Source organism: Acanthaster planci, linkage group LG04 (assembly GCF_054643075.1).
Source record: "Acanthaster planci isolate LZ-2023a linkage group LG04, COTS_SCS, whole genome shotgun sequence".
NCBI classification, from domain to species: domain Eukaryota; kingdom Metazoa; phylum Echinodermata; class Asteroidea; order Valvatida; family Acanthasteridae; genus Acanthaster; species Acanthaster planci.
Genome location: NC_141780.1, coordinates 3,601,779 through 3,621,919, shown reverse-complemented (window position 1 = coordinate 3,621,919; position 20,141 = coordinate 3,601,779). Strand labels below are relative to the sequence as shown.

The 20,141-nt window shown below is 42.7% G+C and overlaps 1 protein-coding gene across 3 annotated transcripts in view; it reads left to right on the top strand.

Moving 5' to 3' along the window:
• Nucleotides 1–20,141, top strand: part of LOC110974335 (SLIT-ROBO Rho GTPase-activating protein 1-like) — a 44,228-nt gene that overhangs the window by 13,740 nt on the left and 10,347 nt on the right. For all 3 annotated transcript variants that reach the window (XM_022225909.2, XM_022225910.2, XM_087135725.1), the window contains exons 2-15: nucleotides 306–483; nucleotides 2,875–3,043; nucleotides 9,934–9,996; nucleotides 10,658–10,798; nucleotides 14,097–14,225; nucleotides 14,941–15,162; nucleotides 15,802–15,903; nucleotides 16,482–16,676; nucleotides 17,004–17,088; nucleotides 17,359–17,383; nucleotides 17,858–17,954; nucleotides 18,482–18,542; nucleotides 19,060–19,137; nucleotides 19,684–19,818. In XM_022225909.2, the coding sequence (XP_022081601.2) occupies nucleotides 306–483; nucleotides 2,875–3,043; nucleotides 9,934–9,996; nucleotides 10,658–10,798; nucleotides 14,097–14,225; nucleotides 14,941–15,162; nucleotides 15,802–15,903; nucleotides 16,482–16,676; nucleotides 17,004–17,088; nucleotides 17,359–17,383; nucleotides 17,858–17,954; nucleotides 18,482–18,542; nucleotides 19,060–19,137; nucleotides 19,684–19,818 (1,680 nt within the window). The remainder of the gene's footprint in view (nucleotides 1–305; nucleotides 484–2,874; nucleotides 3,044–9,933; nucleotides 9,997–10,657; nucleotides 10,799–14,096; nucleotides 14,226–14,940; nucleotides 15,163–15,801; nucleotides 15,904–16,481; nucleotides 16,677–17,003; nucleotides 17,089–17,358; nucleotides 17,384–17,857; nucleotides 17,955–18,481; nucleotides 18,543–19,059; nucleotides 19,138–19,683; nucleotides 19,819–20,141) is intronic.

Here is a 20,141-nt window from a genome sequence, read left to right as displayed (position 1 = left end):
GTTTCAGAGGTGTTATCCGTCAGATCTCGCACAGTGGTGTAGGTGGAGACACACACTACCGGTACACATGGTAATAACAATACTTCCTAGTTGACTATGCATTGCATAAAACAAAGGAAGTTGGTTGCAATCAGATTCATCATTGAAAGAGTCTCACACACTGTGGCACATTTCTGATCAACCCAGTCAGAGAAATTGGAAAATCCAGTACATGCGCAGGACTTGAGAGATGGCGCCAACTTAACTTACTTTTACTCTCTTGATTCCACCTATGTTAATTGTCCTGTTTATCCTGCTCTTGGCAGATATTCGACAGCGCCTAACAGAGCAACTGAAATGTCTGGACAACCGCTACGATGCTCAGCGGGAGCAGCTAGGGGACCTGCAGGAGTACATGAAGATGCGGGCGGAGGTGGAGGTGGAGTACGCCAAGAGCCTTGAGAAGTTGCATGAGCGCCTCACCAGAAGGCAGAAGGCTGTCCAGTAAGTAGATGGGGGCTCAAATTATTTTTCTCTCTTGCAATGCATGCAGTTACCGTATCCCTGGTAATTCTTTGCTGTTTTGCAGATCGCTTCTTTTTTTAGCTGTTATTATTTTCTTGTAGATAATATGAACCGAGTTGAGAAAAAATCCGCCCGAATTTACCCAGGTGTTTTCCTGAAGAGTAATCTGAAAGTGAGTGGCCTCTGCATTGTTAAGCCCCTCATTCGTCTTACTCATAATTTTGACAGAATTTGTTTGGCTAAAATCCTCCACTTTCCAAGAAACTAGTGGTGCATTATTTATATTCAGATTTTTAAGGAGGATTAAAATCCATGCAAAAGCCAATGGCTTGGCTGCACTCTGCCCCCAATTCAGCAAAATCCCCTCCAACCTAAGGCACCAGTGGAATTTTTGAATGATCTTGGAAGGTTGGGGTTGGCACAGGGACACGTTTAAGGAACAGTCGGTGAGTGGAGGTTTCACCTGCGAAGTTCACTGCAGGCAACAGTGTTTTCACTGCCTTGCCTTTGGTAAAGTTTGGTTCCAAAGAAATGGATTTTTGGTGAATTCTGCTACTAAGTGTTGAGTTAGTAATTATTTTGTCTCCTTTGAGATCATGGAATTTGCAATAATTTCTTTGAAAGGCGCACCACAAATGAAAGAATTACCTCTACTGAATTGGCAAAAGGACTTGAGGGTTTTGTTTACTTATTGTTTGAGGGGAAACCTGTTGTTGAGAGGTGGACGGAGTTTGAATGTCTGAGTCTCTGACATTTGAACATTCCTCCAGTTCTACTTTGAAGGAGGTGGATATACCACTAGTTCATGCTGTCATTCCCAATCATGTACATGCACGATACCTTAAGTGAATACACTGAGTAGTGTACCGGTTTGTATGTATTCCCACAGCAGAAACACCAGTGGCATTTAACAGTCCACGTGTATGTGTCTCTCGTATCCCACAAAGGCCCCATCAGTATTGTTAGCCGTATAAGGGATTTCTGGTGGAAACTCAACAAGAATGCCCGTCTGGACAACTATGCACTGATTGGCAGCTCATTGGCACTGGCATGTCTCAGCATGCAAGCGGGCAGAGCTGTTTTATTTTTAAATGTTTTTTTTTTCCGAATCTCCTCTGTATACGTGGGCGTTGAGGCATCCCTGCATCTTGGAAAGGTTAGAAACTTGGCAAGCAAATTCACAAATCCTGTCGGAATGGGTGGCTCACCTTTTTACAGGCACGTGACACTTAAACCTGATATGCTGATTTCCTCTTCTTCAGAATTTTTTTTTGGGGGGCATACATGTGCCATTCCTTCTATCGGTAGCTGTATTTACCATGGCTGCACAGTACATGCGCATACATGTACATGTGGTTTTTTGCATTATTAAATGCATGTATGTACATGTACATGTACATGTAACTGCGGTACTTTCAGTTTCTTGACGTCATTTCTTTTGCCTGTAATCTCCTCCAGTCACATGCTGCCCAGTATTAAACCTTTGCTTTCACATTTGCACAGTGTGTACTATTTTAATGATGTTCAAAAATAAAGCCGTCCAAATACCGGTCAAGGAGTTTTAGGTCATAGTGGTCACTCAGCTGACCCTGTACATACTTGTGACCTTGTTTTTGCCTTAAGGGTTCATGCTGGTCATTGCATTCTTGACTGTAGCCTAGAAGACAAGTTGGGACTGTCCCTAGATTTTAACGGGCACACGTTGGGCTGTGAGATGGGTTTGCGAAATGATGGGCAGGCGACATTACATGTGCAGGTCTTGGGGGAGTGGTGGACTGTCACTCTCTCCCCTCTCCTCCCTACAGTCAAGATGTACACGAGTTGGGCCCCACGTCCCATTCACCCCACCATTGATTGCAAGAAGGCACAGTTAGACAAATTTGATTTTAGCCCTAACCCTCCTCAGTCCTCCAAAATCCTTTGTGTGGTTTTTGGAGGATTTGGGAGGATTGAGGGCGAATGGCAAAAGTGCATGGCTGATTGCCAAGGATGCCATGCATGAAGGTCGTGGATAAGACCTTGTGTTGTTTTTGCTTAGTCATGCATAAATTCAGCCCGTTATTTCTTTTGAATCAACCGCACTGCTCAAGAATGCCATTTGCACTGCCTCAACATAATGACAGGAATTGACGGAGGATTTGAAGGATGGAGGCAGTTAGGCACACCTTTAAATAACATCTCCAGGAAATTTTGGTGGATTTCAGAGGATTGAGGGAGAATCCAACTTTTTCACACACCCCCATTAGAGGATTTTGGGGAGGGTCCCTAGCAAAAAGGGCCCAGGGGGCTAGGGTTAGGGTACTAAATACCGGTATGGTAGTTACAGCAGTGGCAGTGAGCGTCATTGGTTGGTTCTCTGTGTGCCTGCAGGAAAGACAGAGAAGGTGGCGTCCCGTCTACAACAGCATGCTGGAACATGCTGGTGGACATGACGCGAAGTCAGTACAAGCAACACTCTTCATTCAGCCAGTGTCTCAACTACACCCTCTACAACAACTTTGGGTCCATCAGGGACGGCCTGGATAATGTGTACAAGAAGGTGGGTTTGACTCTGACCCTATCTGTAAGCCCTCTCCAACCCTTGCCTTCACCCCAACTCCCTCCTGATACCAACCCAACCACCACCTCACACCATTCTTTGCTCTCTGGTGGCAGTTACAGGTACATGTACATGTAGGATAGGTTAGCATGATGGTAGTAATTTTTCACAGTAGAAAAGACCAAGTAAATGTACAAAATGGAAGCACTTGATTTCACGTACCACTACTTGCTCAGCCTTTTCCTCATCTTACATGTAACGTACATATATATGCATTTTCATTGATAAGATGCCTTAAAGTCTCTATCCTGTTTGCATAGCCCTGGACCTTTCTCCTACATTTTCTCCTACATCTCTGGGGCATCTCCAGACCTTTTTGACTCATTGTGGTTTGTGGCTCATGCGCACGCAGTCTTCACAGTGTGAAGCGTGCGCATGAGCCACGAACCACAGTGAGTCCACAGTGCCGTTACCCCGTCGAGCTGTTGAATCACAGAACAGCTGCCTTTGGGTATTTTGTTTAATCTCCAAAAACCGTCTGTGGTATAGCAGGAGAAAGGATACAGAAGTACCCAGGCCTTGTAAAGAAATGGCAGACCGTCCAGTTAGTACCGGTAACTACTCAGTTCGATTCATTAATTTCAGCTCTTACAAGCTCCTTGTGATGCAGGTGTCCTAAATTTCATGCACATAGGCACTGAAATATCACCGAAGAAGCATTTCAAGGGACTGCATGTGAACGTAGACACACGATTCAATTAACTAGTAGTTAGACTGGTTGTTTTAATCACCTCTGTACTTGAGCAAGAAAAAAAATTGCTCCTCTAATACCTGTTGAATCGTGAACATCATAATTACTTTTGGCAACTGCCATTCTCCCTCCAATTAGTGTCATCATACTGACAACGTGGCACCACGCCGATGGTAGTTCTGAAGGAAAAACCCAACTCTAATGACTCAGTTGTGTACATGTATGAAAAGCCACTGTGTAATGACTGACCATGTGAGCGCGTGACTCATCAGGGCATTGCCGAGCCACTGTTTGTAATCAAAGTGCTTTCAGAGTAGTAGATACCAGTTACTTCATCTTTCCTTTTATCTTGGAGACAAGGACTCCTCATGTTTGAATGACCCTTGGCGCCATGCATGGAATTGTTTTCGCTTCAAGACCTGACTTGATTTAGGATAGCCTGGGGGTTGGACAGTTTGTTTTAAAAGTGATGGATATTCAGATGAATGGAAGTTGAAATTTGCTGAAAGTGGGACATTATGGATGTTGTGGTTAGCGGTTGTTGCCCATATGGGGGAAATTCATGTGGCTCAGTGCTCCGTGGCCCTGTTTGTTAAATCTTCATTTGAACTGTGACGTGTCTGAAGAAAATAGGAGGTGACAGTTTGATTGCATGAGCTGTGTTGGGTCCACTGGAATTTAAGGAAACCTGGAGAATGAATCAGATGGTGTGAAAAGAAGTTTTGTTTACTGCTCGGATAAGATAACATCCAACAGAAATTACTTAAGTGATGGATCTTGCCAGATTCAACTTGTAAGGTTTTGCCTCTTTTGTCAGATTACAAGAAATGTGCTTGATTCATGGTTGCATTCTTAATTCCGTATAGATACAATTTAGTTGTACATGCACATACAAAACTTGTTGTACATGTACATGTATGTTACGTACTATACATAAATGTATACCGTAGTTAGGTTCTTACAGGAAGTACATGTACTTACATTTTTGAAAATCAACTGGAAGTCCAAAAAGTACGGTACAAGCAAGTAAAGAAAAAAAACTTCATGTGGTAGGCTTGCAGGGAACAGAAGACTCTCTTTCGCAGTTTCAAGCGAGTGAACTTCAAGAGTTCCACAACAACAGTCCATTTCTTGTTTAATACCGATTTCTTAAAATTTGTTTGGAGTGCATTTGAAATGCAAAGTGTACATGTATGTACATGAATACATGTATGCGTTTACTTAGGTACATGAAGGATCAATTAATTTGAAAGAACTTCCTCGTTCTGAAGTCAGTACTGTACATGTAAATGTACATTGTACTTGTAGATGTAGGGGTATTTATTACAGATTTTTAAGACAATTGTTAAAAAAAAGGATGGAAAAAAAAAACCCCAAATTACCAGCAGGCCAACTATGGGTACATACATTTGAAACTGCACTGTTGAAACTCTCATTTAAAATTAGTACAACTGTTTGGTAAGCCTAGGCTGCTTTGTGGTTGCATTTATGTTGTCTTTGGCCAATAATGTCACCAAGGATTTGTTGATGTGCGGGGATTATTGTCATTCTATGACCGGAAAATGGAGTGTTAATTCTATTTTTTTCCTCCAGCAAATTTGCTAGTTAGGCGAGGGCCACTTGTTAGGCGGCCTGGCTTCATGCCTTCACCTTATGTACTGTAAATAGTAAATCCTCGTTTTGTTTGCCACAGGAAGGAATCTGTAGGTTTTTCATGGATGGCTGCTTTACAGCTGGGGTCTTACACTTTTTTTGCATTTTGCCGGTGTACTTGTAGCTGTATTCATGCAAAATGGAGCAGTTCAGTTATTCATTGAAGGTTTCATCTGCTTGGACATGTCTTTGGCTGTGATCCAAGGGACTAAAAATTGAAAAAGCTCCTGCCAGTTCTTAGCATTCCATCCTGGTTATTCTGCCATGTGTCTGCATGTGGATTACTTTCCACCTGCAAAAAGCCCCTTGGTCACTTAAAATCTGTAGTGGCATGTCCTCTCTGAATCTCACAAGGGCGTCCTTCAATTGACCTTATAATCTGATGCACCAGCCCTGGCACCAGGGACCCACAAAATTTTAGTTTGTAGACTATTCATCATTTCTGGTAATGACACCAAAGATTCCTCAGATATGCCCCAGGCACTGTAGCTCGCATGCCTAAAGAAACCTGTGGAGAGGAGACAATGAGAAGCAGTTACCGTTTTAGGGGTGGGAGGAAAATCCCAGAGGATATTCTGGGTAGAACCCACAGAATCAGGTAGGGACTGAAAACCCAAACCACATGTGGACCAGGCTGGGATTCGAACCGGGACCGCAGAGGTGGAAGGTGACGAAAGAACCACTACAAGAAGTTGACTCCCAACCTGAAATGTACATTGTCAAGTCACACATGTGCGTCCTTGATGTCATGTATGTGTTTGTGTGTATAGCAGTGTAGAGGCACATATGCTACATGTAGATCAAAACTACAGTTTACATTACAGTGGCCACAGGACTTTTCTGTGACATAAAATTGACAGAGTAATTCAAGAGTCTCTGTACCTTTTACTAAAAAAAAATCCAGTGTACATGTACAGGTCTACTCAGCATTGATGTGCAAGCACAATGTTGGTACTACGCCATGCTTCTTTTGTTAGAACTGGTAACCAGGAACCTTGTAACCGGTACAGCCGAACCTTTTCAACATCCACCATCTCTACTGTAAATACAGACATTTTGGGCTTATTCTGTTTTTTTCTATCTTTCTATGGTCTGACAAAGAATGCACAGTGAAATCAGTAAACGTGTATAAGGTAAAGAGGTTGAACTCTCACCCTGTCAGCCCCCCCACCCCCTCAACAATCCGGCACCTGTACACTCGGCATTCAGTCAACTCTGCTGAGCCCCAGACTGGTATTAACGTGATACAGGGCTTGGTGACCCAGTTCAGAGATTAAGTGGAGAGAATGCACCCGAGCATTTTTTAATACTTCACGGTGCTGGCTTTTGCTGTAGTCGGGGTGGTTTGTTGCAAAATGTGCGGCAGAGACTGATTCAGCTCTTCAGAGAGAATTGTACGGTGCAAAAACGAATGAACGAACAAATTGCAAGAATGCTGAACAGTTATCTTGCAGTTCTTACACCGAGATGAAACATCCCTCTAAAGCTGTGTTCAAAATGAGACCGCAGATGTCATCAGCATAAAGTGCGTAGCCCATATGTACAAGAAACAGGTTTTGAAGTACATGTGTTCTGTGAGGGAAAAAATACTGGTAGGAAAAAAGTAATAATGTAAGTACATGTACACTGCGCATGTACATGTATACAAAGACTAACATGAACAATGCCACATGCTAACCATGCATGTAATGTTCATGTACATTACTGTACATGATTCATTTGACAATTCATTGAGTACACATGTGGACATATTCAGTGACCGTGCTGGTGCTACATGTATCACTGCCATTACACTTGTCTCCCTCGCTCCCCGCCCCTCCCCACCCCGCCTATGGCAATTAGCATTATGGTGACTAGTATACAGAGCCACTGTTCCACCATTATAGGGGACCATTTCCAGTGGATTCGTTTTTACCCTGTTCTCTTTCAAAGTTCCACATACAATAAAGCGCTACATGTACATGTACTAGCATAGTGTATAGTGTACATACAGCAGAAGACTGGAGCAGGAAGTAAATATACCTTATGCTGGTAGAAATTTTGTATTGAGGGAGGAAAAATGGCATTTTGTTTGCACCAAAGGCGGGGCAGGTGTAAGTGTTCAACAGTGCATGAAAGAAAAATAAAACCCGGAAGAAAATGGTCGCCGGGCACATGAACATGTACATGCATACGTGTATATGAGTTGTATGAGAGTGGTGTCATTGCAGGTTTCCAATGCGAAATGTGATTCGTGGTACACCGACATACAGAGTTTGTAGAAAACCAAAGGCTCTCCCTGCTGTTTTGAAAAGTTCCTTTACAAATTGATGAAAGAGACGGAAATAAGAGCATTGAAATTAGAAATGAATATTCTCCAAATTTGTGTCTTCACAAGGCTCAATCCAGTGGAATCTCTGCTGTGGGCATGCACATGTTTGTACATGTAGCGTCTGCCGCTATCAGACTCAAATATCGAGAGCACACATTGCACAGGGCTCGGACTGCCCCAGTACCATGGCCTATTTGATCAGCAAGTTACCAATGCTTGCATATACAAAAAGTTGTGTACACATGCGCGTGTACATTGCATATGAAATTTGAAACTTAACTTCCTTTTCCAATTGTAGATCTTGTGTTAATGGTTCCTGTCAGGTTTGAAATTTGATCATACATCTTTGTATGGCTTTTCCATATGATGGGTATGCAAAGGGATATGTTTGGTCAACCTGCATTTCCCTTACGTATGGTACTCATGCACCTATGTTCATGTCCCAGTACACGAGAACTGCCCGTAAAAGCATGTGTACCAGCACATCCGACATGTACATTTTGAAGATGGGAGAAAATTTATGTGTCTGGCACAGCATCTCTGAGTAAATGATGCAAGTATGTACATGTACTGGTACATGTACAGGCACGGCTTGATAAATCAAGTTAGCATTCATGAAATGCTAAGGTAGGGAGCCGTATCCAGTAGGCATTGCAAGAAAACCAGGCAATGCGCTCACATTTTGTGTCTCCCTCATGCACGGTCACATCAGAGGCGAGATCTGGTTTTCTCATCAGCCCCAGCTTGGCTGGTCAGAGAACCGCTTCGGCAGAAAATTTGTCTGACAGAAACAGTTTGGTTGGCATAGAGTATTAAGGGGGAGGGGGGGGGTTGGTGCTGCATAAAATTACAGGTACATGTACATTGTACATGTTGTACATGTACATGTGTGTACTTGCACATGGGCAAGTCGATATGACTACATGTTGCAGAGTTTTCCTCGGAATTCTAAGGCCATGAGAAGACAGACTTTGTGAGGATAGTAAGGGTTGAATTACGCATGTACATGTAATTTGCCAGGCATTAGGTGGGGAATTCATTTCAGGGGCTTGTTGCAATTGTTTGGCAGAAGTTTGTCCATTTTTGCCTACGTGGTCTTGAAAATTCCAATGTGAGCAAATTTGTGGGTCTTGAACAGGGGGTTGCATATTTCTGTATGTGAATTAGTTTTTAGGATGTACATGTGCCTAAGTCAGCTCTTTCCATTGTAAAATGTGCGCTTTAGAACATACATGTACAGTGTACAAAATTTACATACAAGTAGGTATTGCATGTACATGTATGTAGATCACGTTCATGTACATACATGTACTGGTAATCTACACGAATAGCAACGATCACATAGGTTTCGATCACATTCTTCTGACATGTACGTGATACCCAGTGCTGTAAAGATGAACTCTGCACATTTGATGTGGTTTTTTTTTCTGTGTGTGTAGATACAAGCAGCGGTATGTTTTAACATATCGAGTGGAAGTGTTCCAATTTTGCATTATATACATGTACATTGTACTGGTACATACTGTACCCAGCACATTTCACATGGGAATCCTTGAATATGGATTTGAATAAGACCAAAATATGAATATACATGGATGCTTTCAGTGTCCTGCGTAGACGGTGATTGGTTTAAAAGCTGGAGGTCAAGGGCCTCTACAGTACACATACATGTAGACAGGTACATGTAGTATTATTTTGGACTTTTTTTTCCCACTTGTCAGATGTTTATATACCCTCAGTGTACAGCAAAAGAGTGGCATACCAGGAACAACCACAATTTGCTGTGGTGTACAGGCGTGCCAGGTCCTTGCCATTAATTTAAGTTTCAGATGTCTATGGTTGAATCATTTACATGTGTGTGTGGGAGACGCACCAATTTACCCAAATAGTTTTGAAATCCTGCGGTATCAAATATGGCTTTCCCGAACCCCCTTGGCATTTTTACCGGGAGCATTTCTTATACATGTAATTGTCGAACCTTCACATAGCAGTGGTTAAACTTTCAAGGGGCCTCAAGACCGATTAGAAGTGCTCAGATTCTACCTTTCGTCAACCCTGCAAATCCTTAAAAAAACTTCCCTGACTGATTGTGAAGGATGCAGGACATTAACAGTTTCTTCCAGATCCAAGTAACAATGAGATGTAATGTTTTGATTGCAATGTTTCATATTGCAGAGCCGAGAGATGATGGTTGAGGTGCACACAGAACTCCTGAGGGTCATGAACGAGCTTTATGCCGTGAGTCCAATCATCTTGACTTAAATATGCTTACACTTGTATGTATAGTGAATTTTTGTCTGATGTCCCGCACAGAGTGCAAAAGAACACTTATCGATTACGAAGGTACTCACTGAGTGCCAGTGGAACAGACGACACTATGCGTGTATTTCATTTTCATTACAGCATGACCAAGAAAAACTTTTGAAAAGCGGGGAGTGTTACACAGTCAACGTGAGCTAGGACTTCATTTTTAACCCTAACAGTTCTGCTTAAAATTTGGCTTGCAGTACTCCGTACTACCGGTACCAAATACTAAGCAGTAGTCTGAGCCTGAAGGACCTACATGTAGCCCTACAAATTACTACTTCTGGCTAGGTTACTTCCATTGTTACTTGTACAGAGAACAATAAAGCCATGCATTCATAGTGCCACAGCACTGTATGGTACATTGTCTTATCTAACATTTACGTCATGTCCTCTTGCAAGCGACAGGACTGAATACTACATTTTACTACTAAGTAGTACTTTGTAGTATTCAGGGCCGTAAGGGTTAACGGATCCATTCCTTTTTCCTGATAGACCCCAGTACATACATGTATGTTCTGTGAACATTGCAGCCATTTTGTCTTATTCCCTCTTTTTTATAACTGTCTAATTAACTGGTGGTATGCGTTTACAGGATATCAAGTCCTACCACAATGCACACAGTGAGGAGAAAGTTCAGGAGGCTAAACTCAGACAGGCAGAGAACGAAAAACTCAAGATGGAGGAGAAGGGCTCACACAAACGGAGCAAGACGGTGGACAAAAACTATGACAAGGTAAAGCAGGCATATTTGTCTACATGCGTACATGTACTTAAAAAGTTTGTGAGTTGAGGGCATGAGATGTCTGATGAAACGTCAGTTATTAGAGGGATCAAGAAAGCCCCATGACATTGTCCAAGGATCTTACCCCACCCCCCCACAGTCATCCCTGCTACATGACACTAAATAAGGCATGCAGGTTGTCCAAACATTATTAGAACCCCCAAAACACTCGTATCTATTTTTGTTTTTACCTCAAAACAACCGATGTACATGTAGGTTTTGCCGTACTTTAACCTTTCCTGACGCTTGTAGATCATGAAAATTGGTCTAGCTACATGTAAACTTAAGATACACCTGATTTGATTCTGTAAGAGGTGACATTTTTGTACTTTGGGCAAAGTGGAAAAAAATGGCTTCCTTTGTTACCGGTAGATGTGCATCATGAAATGCTGGTTTAGTCCCCTAATAAGAAGTACCTGTACATGTAAGCACTTACTTTGGCAATGACGACCTTTGTTCCCATTGAAGGCCTGGATACATGTGTCAGAGGTTATCAACCATCTCATTGGTGGAACTCTTCAAATTAGATTTGTAAATGCTTTGTCCACAGCAATCATATCATCCTATACGATACTTAGTGCTTCTGTAGTCACCGAGAGTGTGTATGAGATCCACTCTGTCAAAGGTTAAGATGTTACAGAGCAGGTGTTATAAATAAAATGCGGGTTTTTTTGTGTGTTTGACATCCAAAGTGTTATGCAAACTGCAATTGACATTTGGTACCACTTGAGTACCTACATGTATGGTAAGCCTAAATAAGGACTTTGGTAATATGTACAATTGACTGTGATACTTGGTAAAAACACTCGCAAATGTTGAAGCTCATTTTTCCAATGTGGAACATGAACAGTGCGTCTGAAGCCAGAAGGAGGTAGTAGTTTGTGATTAAGAAAAATTTGCTCTCTGCTGCATGAGTATCTGGGTGTCAGACTGCACATCAGAAATTCCGTGAATTAAAATAGGGACTGAAAAGTCAATTGTATTGCCTTGGACGGGGTTCGAGCCTGAGTCAGAAAGGTGGAAGGTACAATGTACCATAGCGTCAACCTGACACTAACAAATTTTTCCAAATTTGCGGAGCAACACTTGAAATTCTGGTTGGCAGGTCCTTCCAAATTTGCCCCTTGTGGGGATCTCGTATGTCGCTGAATACTCTTTTCCACGGCGTCAGATTGAGTGTCCGTCAGTGGAATTTGAATGAGTAACTCCAATGTTATTAATCTTTACAGTGACAGCTCAATTCACTGCGGACCGCGCAGGGCATGCCCGCTTTGCTGTGAAAATTACACTGTCAGCCTCGATGCACGAAACTGCACAGCCGTAATTTATGTGTCGATATTCGAGCCTGCTGTCAGTTTTTTTTTTTTTTAAGACATTACCAGGGCACATTGTGAATCCACACTACACAGGGCAAGGCTCGATAGCCATAATTCATTTTTCAGAATTGCATGGATTTGAGTTCTACATCTATGTCAATTTGAGGAGGACAATTTTTTTTCAAATTTGTAGACCTGTGAGCTCATCTATGACGATCTTCAACCAGAAAATTATTATGAAGTGTGTGTGAAATGAATGACCATGTATATGTGCATCAGGACGAGTCCAATTTTTTTTAAAAGATGCTTTTAAAAGCTGAATGTGACAAATGCCGTGGGAAGTACTGGTGTGTTTGTAACTCATGCCTGTATGGTAGAGTTTTGGAATGAAGACTAGTAATGCATGCATGTAATGTACAATTACGGTACATGTACAGTATGTCCATGCCCTATTTTGACCAAGCTAAATATCTGTTCTCTTTGGATGAATTTGAAGCTACTGTACCTATGTGGCCTGAAAATGTTCACTATCTAGTGGTAATTTTACTTTCACTCAGGACACAAACAGTTCCAGATGCAAGTCTTGACAGCCAATAAAAATTTTTTTTCTATTGTATCACCTCATGTTGATCGAGAAATTGTTTCAGGAAGGAAGACCCATTTCCCCCGTCCCTGTGGGAATTATGGTGAATGAGCTCATTGGATTACATATTTGGCCATCCAAAACAATGGCTCGTGCCACTGTCACATGACGCTCACCCGCCAGGGTCATTCATTGATTGTCAAGGCTTGCAAAATTGCTACGCCCAGCATTTTATGCATAAAATACTGGAAGTTCATTTGGTGACAAAGAAAATGGACAGTATTGGAGAAGGATGTTGAAAACAGCAGATACATATATGTTGGGGAAGGGCACTGTGGTAGTTTATCCAGTGTAAAATTTACAGGGTGAAGCGGATCTGTGTTAACTACAGGTTTGTTACAGGGTGAAGTAGTAACAGCTGGGGGATGTGAGTCCCAGGTCAGGAAATCAAGAAGCTCTTTACACAAGTTGATTGGTGTAGGAGACGGGTTTATTGCTGGTGAATCAAGTTGATTTAAGACAGCTGCAGTGGTGAAATAACTTTTAAGACATATCCAGTTGGCTAAAGAGCCGTCTTAAGACCGCTCTTAAAACACCTGGATTCTTTGGGATACAGTACAAAGCCGGTTTACGTTGCGGAAAGCTCAAACTTCTGCCTTTTTCTAGGACGAATCTTGACCCTCAAATCCGGTGCTCTTGAAGTTGTGGCTCAGAAAGCGAAAAGCAAGAATTCTATCTCGAGCCGCATCACTCTTGTGATTATTGCGCATAAAAAGTACCGAGAAAATGAACCTCCTAAGATATACATAGATCCATGGATTGACTTACTAATTATCTGCTTATGTTTCCAAACCATAAAGAAAAATGTATTTGCCAAATGATCAATCAATATATAATTATGGGCACATTATGAGGACTTTAATTCAAGGTCCTACTTGTCATGGCGAACTTCGCCTGGCGTAAGAGGGACGCTATACAGCAACATTAAAGGAGCACGCTGAACCACTGGATAAACCAGCGCATCTGAGCCATATCCCCACATTAACAATGAAGTCTTTCCTGCTAACCCTCTTCACTTTTTTTAAATTATAGGCACGGAGGTCATCAGGTTAAATTTTAACTGAAATTGAAATGAGGCAGAATGATGCAGGATCTGGCACAATAAAAATGCATGATTCTTTGGTTGTGAAATTCAGCTGATCTTCTAAAATGAGATTCTCAGAGAGTTTGATAGAAGTTTTAGGGTTGAGGAGTCCCTGCGCCTCTTTGAATAACTTGGGAAGATATTGCCAGAAATGCATTTGTTTCTATTTCAGTCGATTTTGGCTTTTTATGTCATCTTTGTGTGCAGTGTTCAGTCAAACACCACGATAGTTCAGTCAAAGCCACCAAGGCTAGGAATGACTACATCATCGCCGTCGGGGCGGCCAACGCAAGCATGGACAAATTCTTCCAGACAGACTTGGATAAGATTGTAGACGTGAGTCATTGTGAACACCTTTACTTTCTGAATGCCACTGCAACATTGAACATGACACACCCTCACAAGCAAGTTAGCAATCAGACTAGTTAGCGAGCCTGTAGCATTGTACACAGATGAGGCCGGCAAGACATGCATCACAGAAAAACAAGTTATTAATGCAACAGTTGAAGAAATCAGGATTCGAACCAGCACGTACTGGTTCTGTTTGAACTAAACTAGATGCACTTACGCCCCAAGAGGTGGAAATGTGGTATTTTACATGTACATGTAGCATTTACCAGTGTGAAAAGCACCATGTTACACAGTTCATTCAGACTTCAGTGGCAGATGACAAACTGTGAGAGTCTAGAACTAGATCCTCTGTGCAGGAACTTCAGATTGTTTCTCTGTGGAAAAGCCATGATGACCAGTGAAAGATATACGTAATCGTGTGCATACATGGCCCTTTAGTGTAGGGTGTGCACGACCAATTTTCAGTAGAATGTGCACAAGCATTCATGTAGCATCCATGTGTGAGAGAAGTACTTTTAAAATGTCAAAGTTTTTTTGTTTGTTCGGTTGGTGGGGGATTAGGTGCTTAGTTTGCAGAGTCGAGTCAATATATAGTAATAACGGCTTGAATCAGATATATATTTAGGCCTCTGGCTCATCTGTACTCATCTGGCGTCTTTTGGTCATCCCCTTGCCTGCGCTCACCTTCATTCCTCCCCAGTGCCTGGACCTGAGGTACATCCAGCTGGTGCGCAAGGCCCTGAAGGCTTTCCACACGGCCGAGGTACAAGTGCAGACGCTACAGCAAGATGAGCTGAGGCGGCTTGAGCTTTGCATGCGCCGACTCAGCTCCGAGGAGGACAAAAAGCTCTTCCTGCAGGTCAACTTCCAGCCGTTTGTCGGGCCGGCGACCTTCCAGTTTCAGTCTCACTCTGGGGACAAGGTGAGATTTGTTTGGTTTTGGGGTTTTGTCTTTTTTTTTCTACACTGGGCGGATCTCTGCGGAGCTTGGCCTAATGGTTAGGGTTTGTGACTTGTGATGACAGGGTGAGGGGTTCGAATCCAGCTGCTGGCTATTTCATGAGTCCTTGGGTAACCTAACTACCCCCAACTGGTCTTTGGCCTTCCAGAAGTGTACATTGGTACTGAAAGTGCATAACCCGTAACGGACTGGCATCCACAACGACTGAGAACAGAAACATTCCCAGTCATTTGTCCCAAAGAAACCAGTGATAAACACAAGTGTGATGAGCCATTATCAGCTCTTGACAGACTTGCTGAACCCATTTTTTACCTAAGAGCACTCACAAAGGCAACTTTTCATTTACTTAAATCTTCAAGGAAATTCTCATTCCATATTCCCAGTCATTGGTTTCCCAGTGGGACATTCCAGGCGCATCGACCTCTAGCCTCGATAACTCAAGTAACAGATGACTAGAGCTGTAAGATTACTGTAGAGCAGCTGCACTGGTAAAAAAAAAAAAACGGCTTCTGGATCATTGCTGTGGTTACGGTTGGTTCCATATCTTCTTGATCTAAGGAACCGAAATGTGAAATTCCCCACATCTTATCTTTGTGTCAGATTCATTCACTGACGGCCCAGCATCAACTGCAGAGTGACCTGGAGCATCGCTATGAACTTCTGTATCGCACTATTGCAGCCCTCAAGATTGAAACCGACGAGGTAAGATTTTCTAATCGAATTTTGAACAACACTTGCGGGATCGGACTGTTGGCTTATGGTCCCAAGAACACTGAAGTCTTACACTGATTTGGGGGAAGTATGGGTCACTTTTCTGAAGGTACAACTATTTGGGAGGGGGCAGGAAGGAAAGATGTTGAATACAACAAGTGAAGCATCTTTCAGATGTTGGAAATTCCTCAAAAGGGTGTTTTTGGCATCGTGTTTCGGCTGTTCTGGGCACCGTGGTTACATTTTTGAAAGTGCTTTAAGATCTGCTCTCAAGGACAGATTTACAGCCTATACCATTGACGTGGGGCGTTACACAATACCAACTACATGGCTCACCACAAAAAGAAGTCAGTGGATGCATGCTTTATAGATTCCTAAACTTGCACTTTGTTGAAGATAAGACTTCAGCAGTCTTTTGAGGATGCAACTCGGCCCGGGGTGGGGAGAGCAGACGTATCGCACACTGGAAATGCTGCGATTACATGGCCATCAGTAAAAGTTGTTGTCATTCATTCTCCTTATTTTTGTGTCATTAATTGAATTTGATTTTTCCTCTGTCTCTTCTCTAGATCCAGAAGACCCTGAAGGAGGTGGAGCGCAACTGGACGGAGGACGAAAGCAACCCCAGCGAGGACGAAATTGTGACCCAGCTGAGGTCCGTCCGGAGGATGGTGGACTCCGTCTCCACCCCGGACCTCAACCGGGTGTCGTCCATGAAGAGACAGCGTGCGCTCAAGCAGGAGACAGAGATGTACTATCTGGAGGTGTGTACCTTCTTCTCTCTCTCTCACTTTCACTGGTGTATCATTGCTCTAGGTTTGGGAAAAGGGTTAGAGGAGAGATTTGCATTTACAGATAAAAGCGCAGCGTTGTTTCATTACCAGAGAAAAATACACCGTCTGATTCCATTCCTAACTTTAGTCATCCTAGTCTCTAAACCACCCCACCCTTCTCCTACAGGTATTGCCCATTCTCACTCCCCCCTGACCCCTCCCCCCCCAGTCTGCATGTAATGTTTAGCCCAACGGAGTTGATTTCTTTATGTTGTGATGTCATTTTTTGTGTATCTTTTCCTTTTTTTGTCTTGGTAGAAACAAAGGGAGTATCTACAGAAGAGCAACAGACTAACTCGCATGAAGGCCAGGCAGGATCTCATACGCCAGGGGCTAGGACTGAGTGAGTTGCTCTTTTATTTCTCCGGCTGTGAACTCGGCTCCCTGAATTCTTTCCGGTGAACGTTCTGGGTATCGGTAAACAAAAAATTTCAGCCAAGTATTAATCTTGCATCACAGTTCCTTTCCTAGCCTTATCTATCACTGATTCCCACTCCACTTGGAGATTTGAAGGGTTTAAGAAAACTATTAACAGTTTCTTGGACAAAGTGCTTAGTTTGAATTTGCGGACTTTCAGTGAGACGTTGCATTGTCTGTGTTTAATTTCTTGCAGGTGATTCCGATACAGAAAAGCGGTGGTAAGAGCCTTATGATTAGAGAAAAATTCCAACAATTTATGGTGTATAAGTTTTCATCACCAGCGATCAATTTTTGGTGATAGAAAGGCTTGAGAAGTCGCCATGAAAATTGCAAGTGAAATCATGGTAGAGAAAAATGAAAGAGTGATTGGAAACAATCTATCTGACACCCTGAATGAAGTTGAAATAAAAATATAATAAGGAATCAATCTCTGGATTACCAAAACTGTAGATAAACTTAATCGTGAAATTGGTACTCATTTTGCTTATGAAACACTGCAGTTGTCTGTATGAAAACCATTTTGTATGCTCAGACAGCAAGCTGTGGGCATTTTGGAAACACTTCAAACAAAGGTTTGAGAAGATCAGTTTTGCGCACTCGCCAGCCATTGTGTTGGTGTTAAACGTCAGTCAGTTTGGGAATGTACATGTACCCAACTCTTTGCAATGTGTTTCTGTGTTTGTGGAAATCAGCCACCCGGCCACCACTTTACAACGGCGACAGAAGCCGCGGCCCAAGTCAGTACATAACGCCCGCCTGTTCGGAGGCAACTTGCAAGAGTACCTGGAGGTAAGTGGACTGACCCGAAGGGTTTTCAAACTGTCTCCTCCCCAAATGTAGAAAGAATTCATTGTGAATGAATCCCACGAGATAATTCTTCTCGGCCATATTTCGTTGGAGTTACCTTGAGAAAGAGCAAACCATGCTCTCTGGTTTGATGTTTTAGACAGTTCTACTTCCTTATGAATTTACACATTGTGTGGGTGAAAGACGTTCAGTGTTCCCATCTCTTTGAATACATTTGAAAATGGCCGAGGTGACCTGCGATCTCAGGAGTTTGAGTCACAATTTGGTTGTTTCATTACCACCAGTAACATTCATCTGAGCTTGCCCAGTGTTGATCAGAAGTTGTGATTTAGTAACTGGCAAGCCTCCAGAAATTCCCCTGCTGTTTGTGTAAGAAATCATGCCAGAATGCTGCAGTGGGATGATTGGTTGCCGGAGTGGATCTGGAAAGCTGTTTACCTTTTGTGGTCCAAACTCCACGACATTCAAACATTGTGTTTCAGTTTTCCCTTCTCGTTTGTTCTTGTCAGATTACTAAGCGTGACATTCCAACCGTTGTACAAAGCTGTATTGAGTGTATTTCCTTGTATGGTGAGTACTAATTTAGACACACCCCCCAGAAAAAAAATCTAATCATGGTTGTGTTCAGGTATTGAAACCGAGGTTCATTTCGCCCTGGTTGCTTCATTTGCTGTCAATGTAGGGCCCTGTGAGCTGAAAGTGAAACTAAAAGGAAACGAAATTAAAACAAAGAATTATCGATGACTCTCAGCTTTTGTAAATGTTCCATTTCCTGGAAATTGAGAACTTTGCATTCTTAGGTAAACTCACATCTTGGTCAGTTTAAAAAAGTTGATGTGTTATTTGTCTACAAGAAGGATATTAGTCGAGGCCAGGGAGGTTAAATTTGTGTTATCAAAGCTTATTCTCTTTTATAATATATGGTAATTTATGTGAATGTTTAATTTTGTTTTACTCTTGTACCAAACATGCACGACACTTCCTTTCAATCCCTTTATTATCAATATCAGTACTTCTTGTTAAGGACAAGTCAAACAGGCGTTGTGAAAAAATGTTCCCATTGTGTTCAACTTTTGCCCCTTGACAGGTTTGCATCACACGGGTATCTTCCGAATGCCCGGGTCTCATCAAGAAATCACTGAAATGAAGGAAGCATTTGACAAAGGTGAGCAGAGAGCAGAGTGCTTGGTAGACCACGGCTGTCTGCCGACTTTGTCCAGTCCCAAACTTCAGTGATTATCATGTCCAGCCTCCAGTTGACGCCTGGACTTTTTTTCTGAAAGCCGATTCTGAGAATTCCAGCCTCGCTTGGCCACGAAGGCCACCTGCCAAACCGCAAATTCTCGGTTTGTGGCCCTGCGTGCTCTGCACGCTTTAATTTACACAGTGAAAAGGCTCATTGTTCGGTGGCATGCGGCTCTACTCACGCTTCCACACTCCCGTAGCCTCTTTTCAAAGTGGGACTATTGTGAAGCTGGTGATTATGATGCAAATTCGGCCTTTTCCTTTCTTGGCAACACTCAAAGGCCAATCACCATATATACAAGAGCCAGGGTCTGCCTTCTATCACCGTGTTCGCTTGAGCGTGGGCCGAGAATAACAGCTGAAAAGCGGGCTGAGGGATTTCAATTTTTATGGTGTATCTTACTGCTTCCCGATGAGAAGGGGTTAAAATCCCTAATGCAGTCGCTCTCATGGGCTCTTTTAACAGGGGACGACCCATTTGAAAACCTCGATGAGTTGGCTGACATCAACCTGGTGGCCAGCGTCCTCAAGCTGTACTTCAGGGAGCTCCCCGAGCCACTGTTCCCGACAACGCTCTTCCCCCAGTTCATGGAGTGCGCCAGTAAGTCACAGTGGAATGATAACTTCCAGCCATGCCATGTTTTTCCTCAGACTTTTATTTATGGTCTTTCTTAGGGGTAAGGCTATAGTTTAGGTCTTTTTATTACTTTTGGAAAGAAAACAAATTACATAATTTCCAAAAGAGCTTTTTTTCTCATAATTTTTTTCAAAAACAAAACATTGTGCTCCTTTTAAGGTTGCCCGAAGCCTCTTTGGCCCCCCCCCTGCCATCTCAGCCAAGAGTCTGCATTAATGCTGTGCTTTTGTCACTGAACGGGTGGATCGAAATTCAGAAACTACAACTGCTGCCCTTTGGAAATCCCT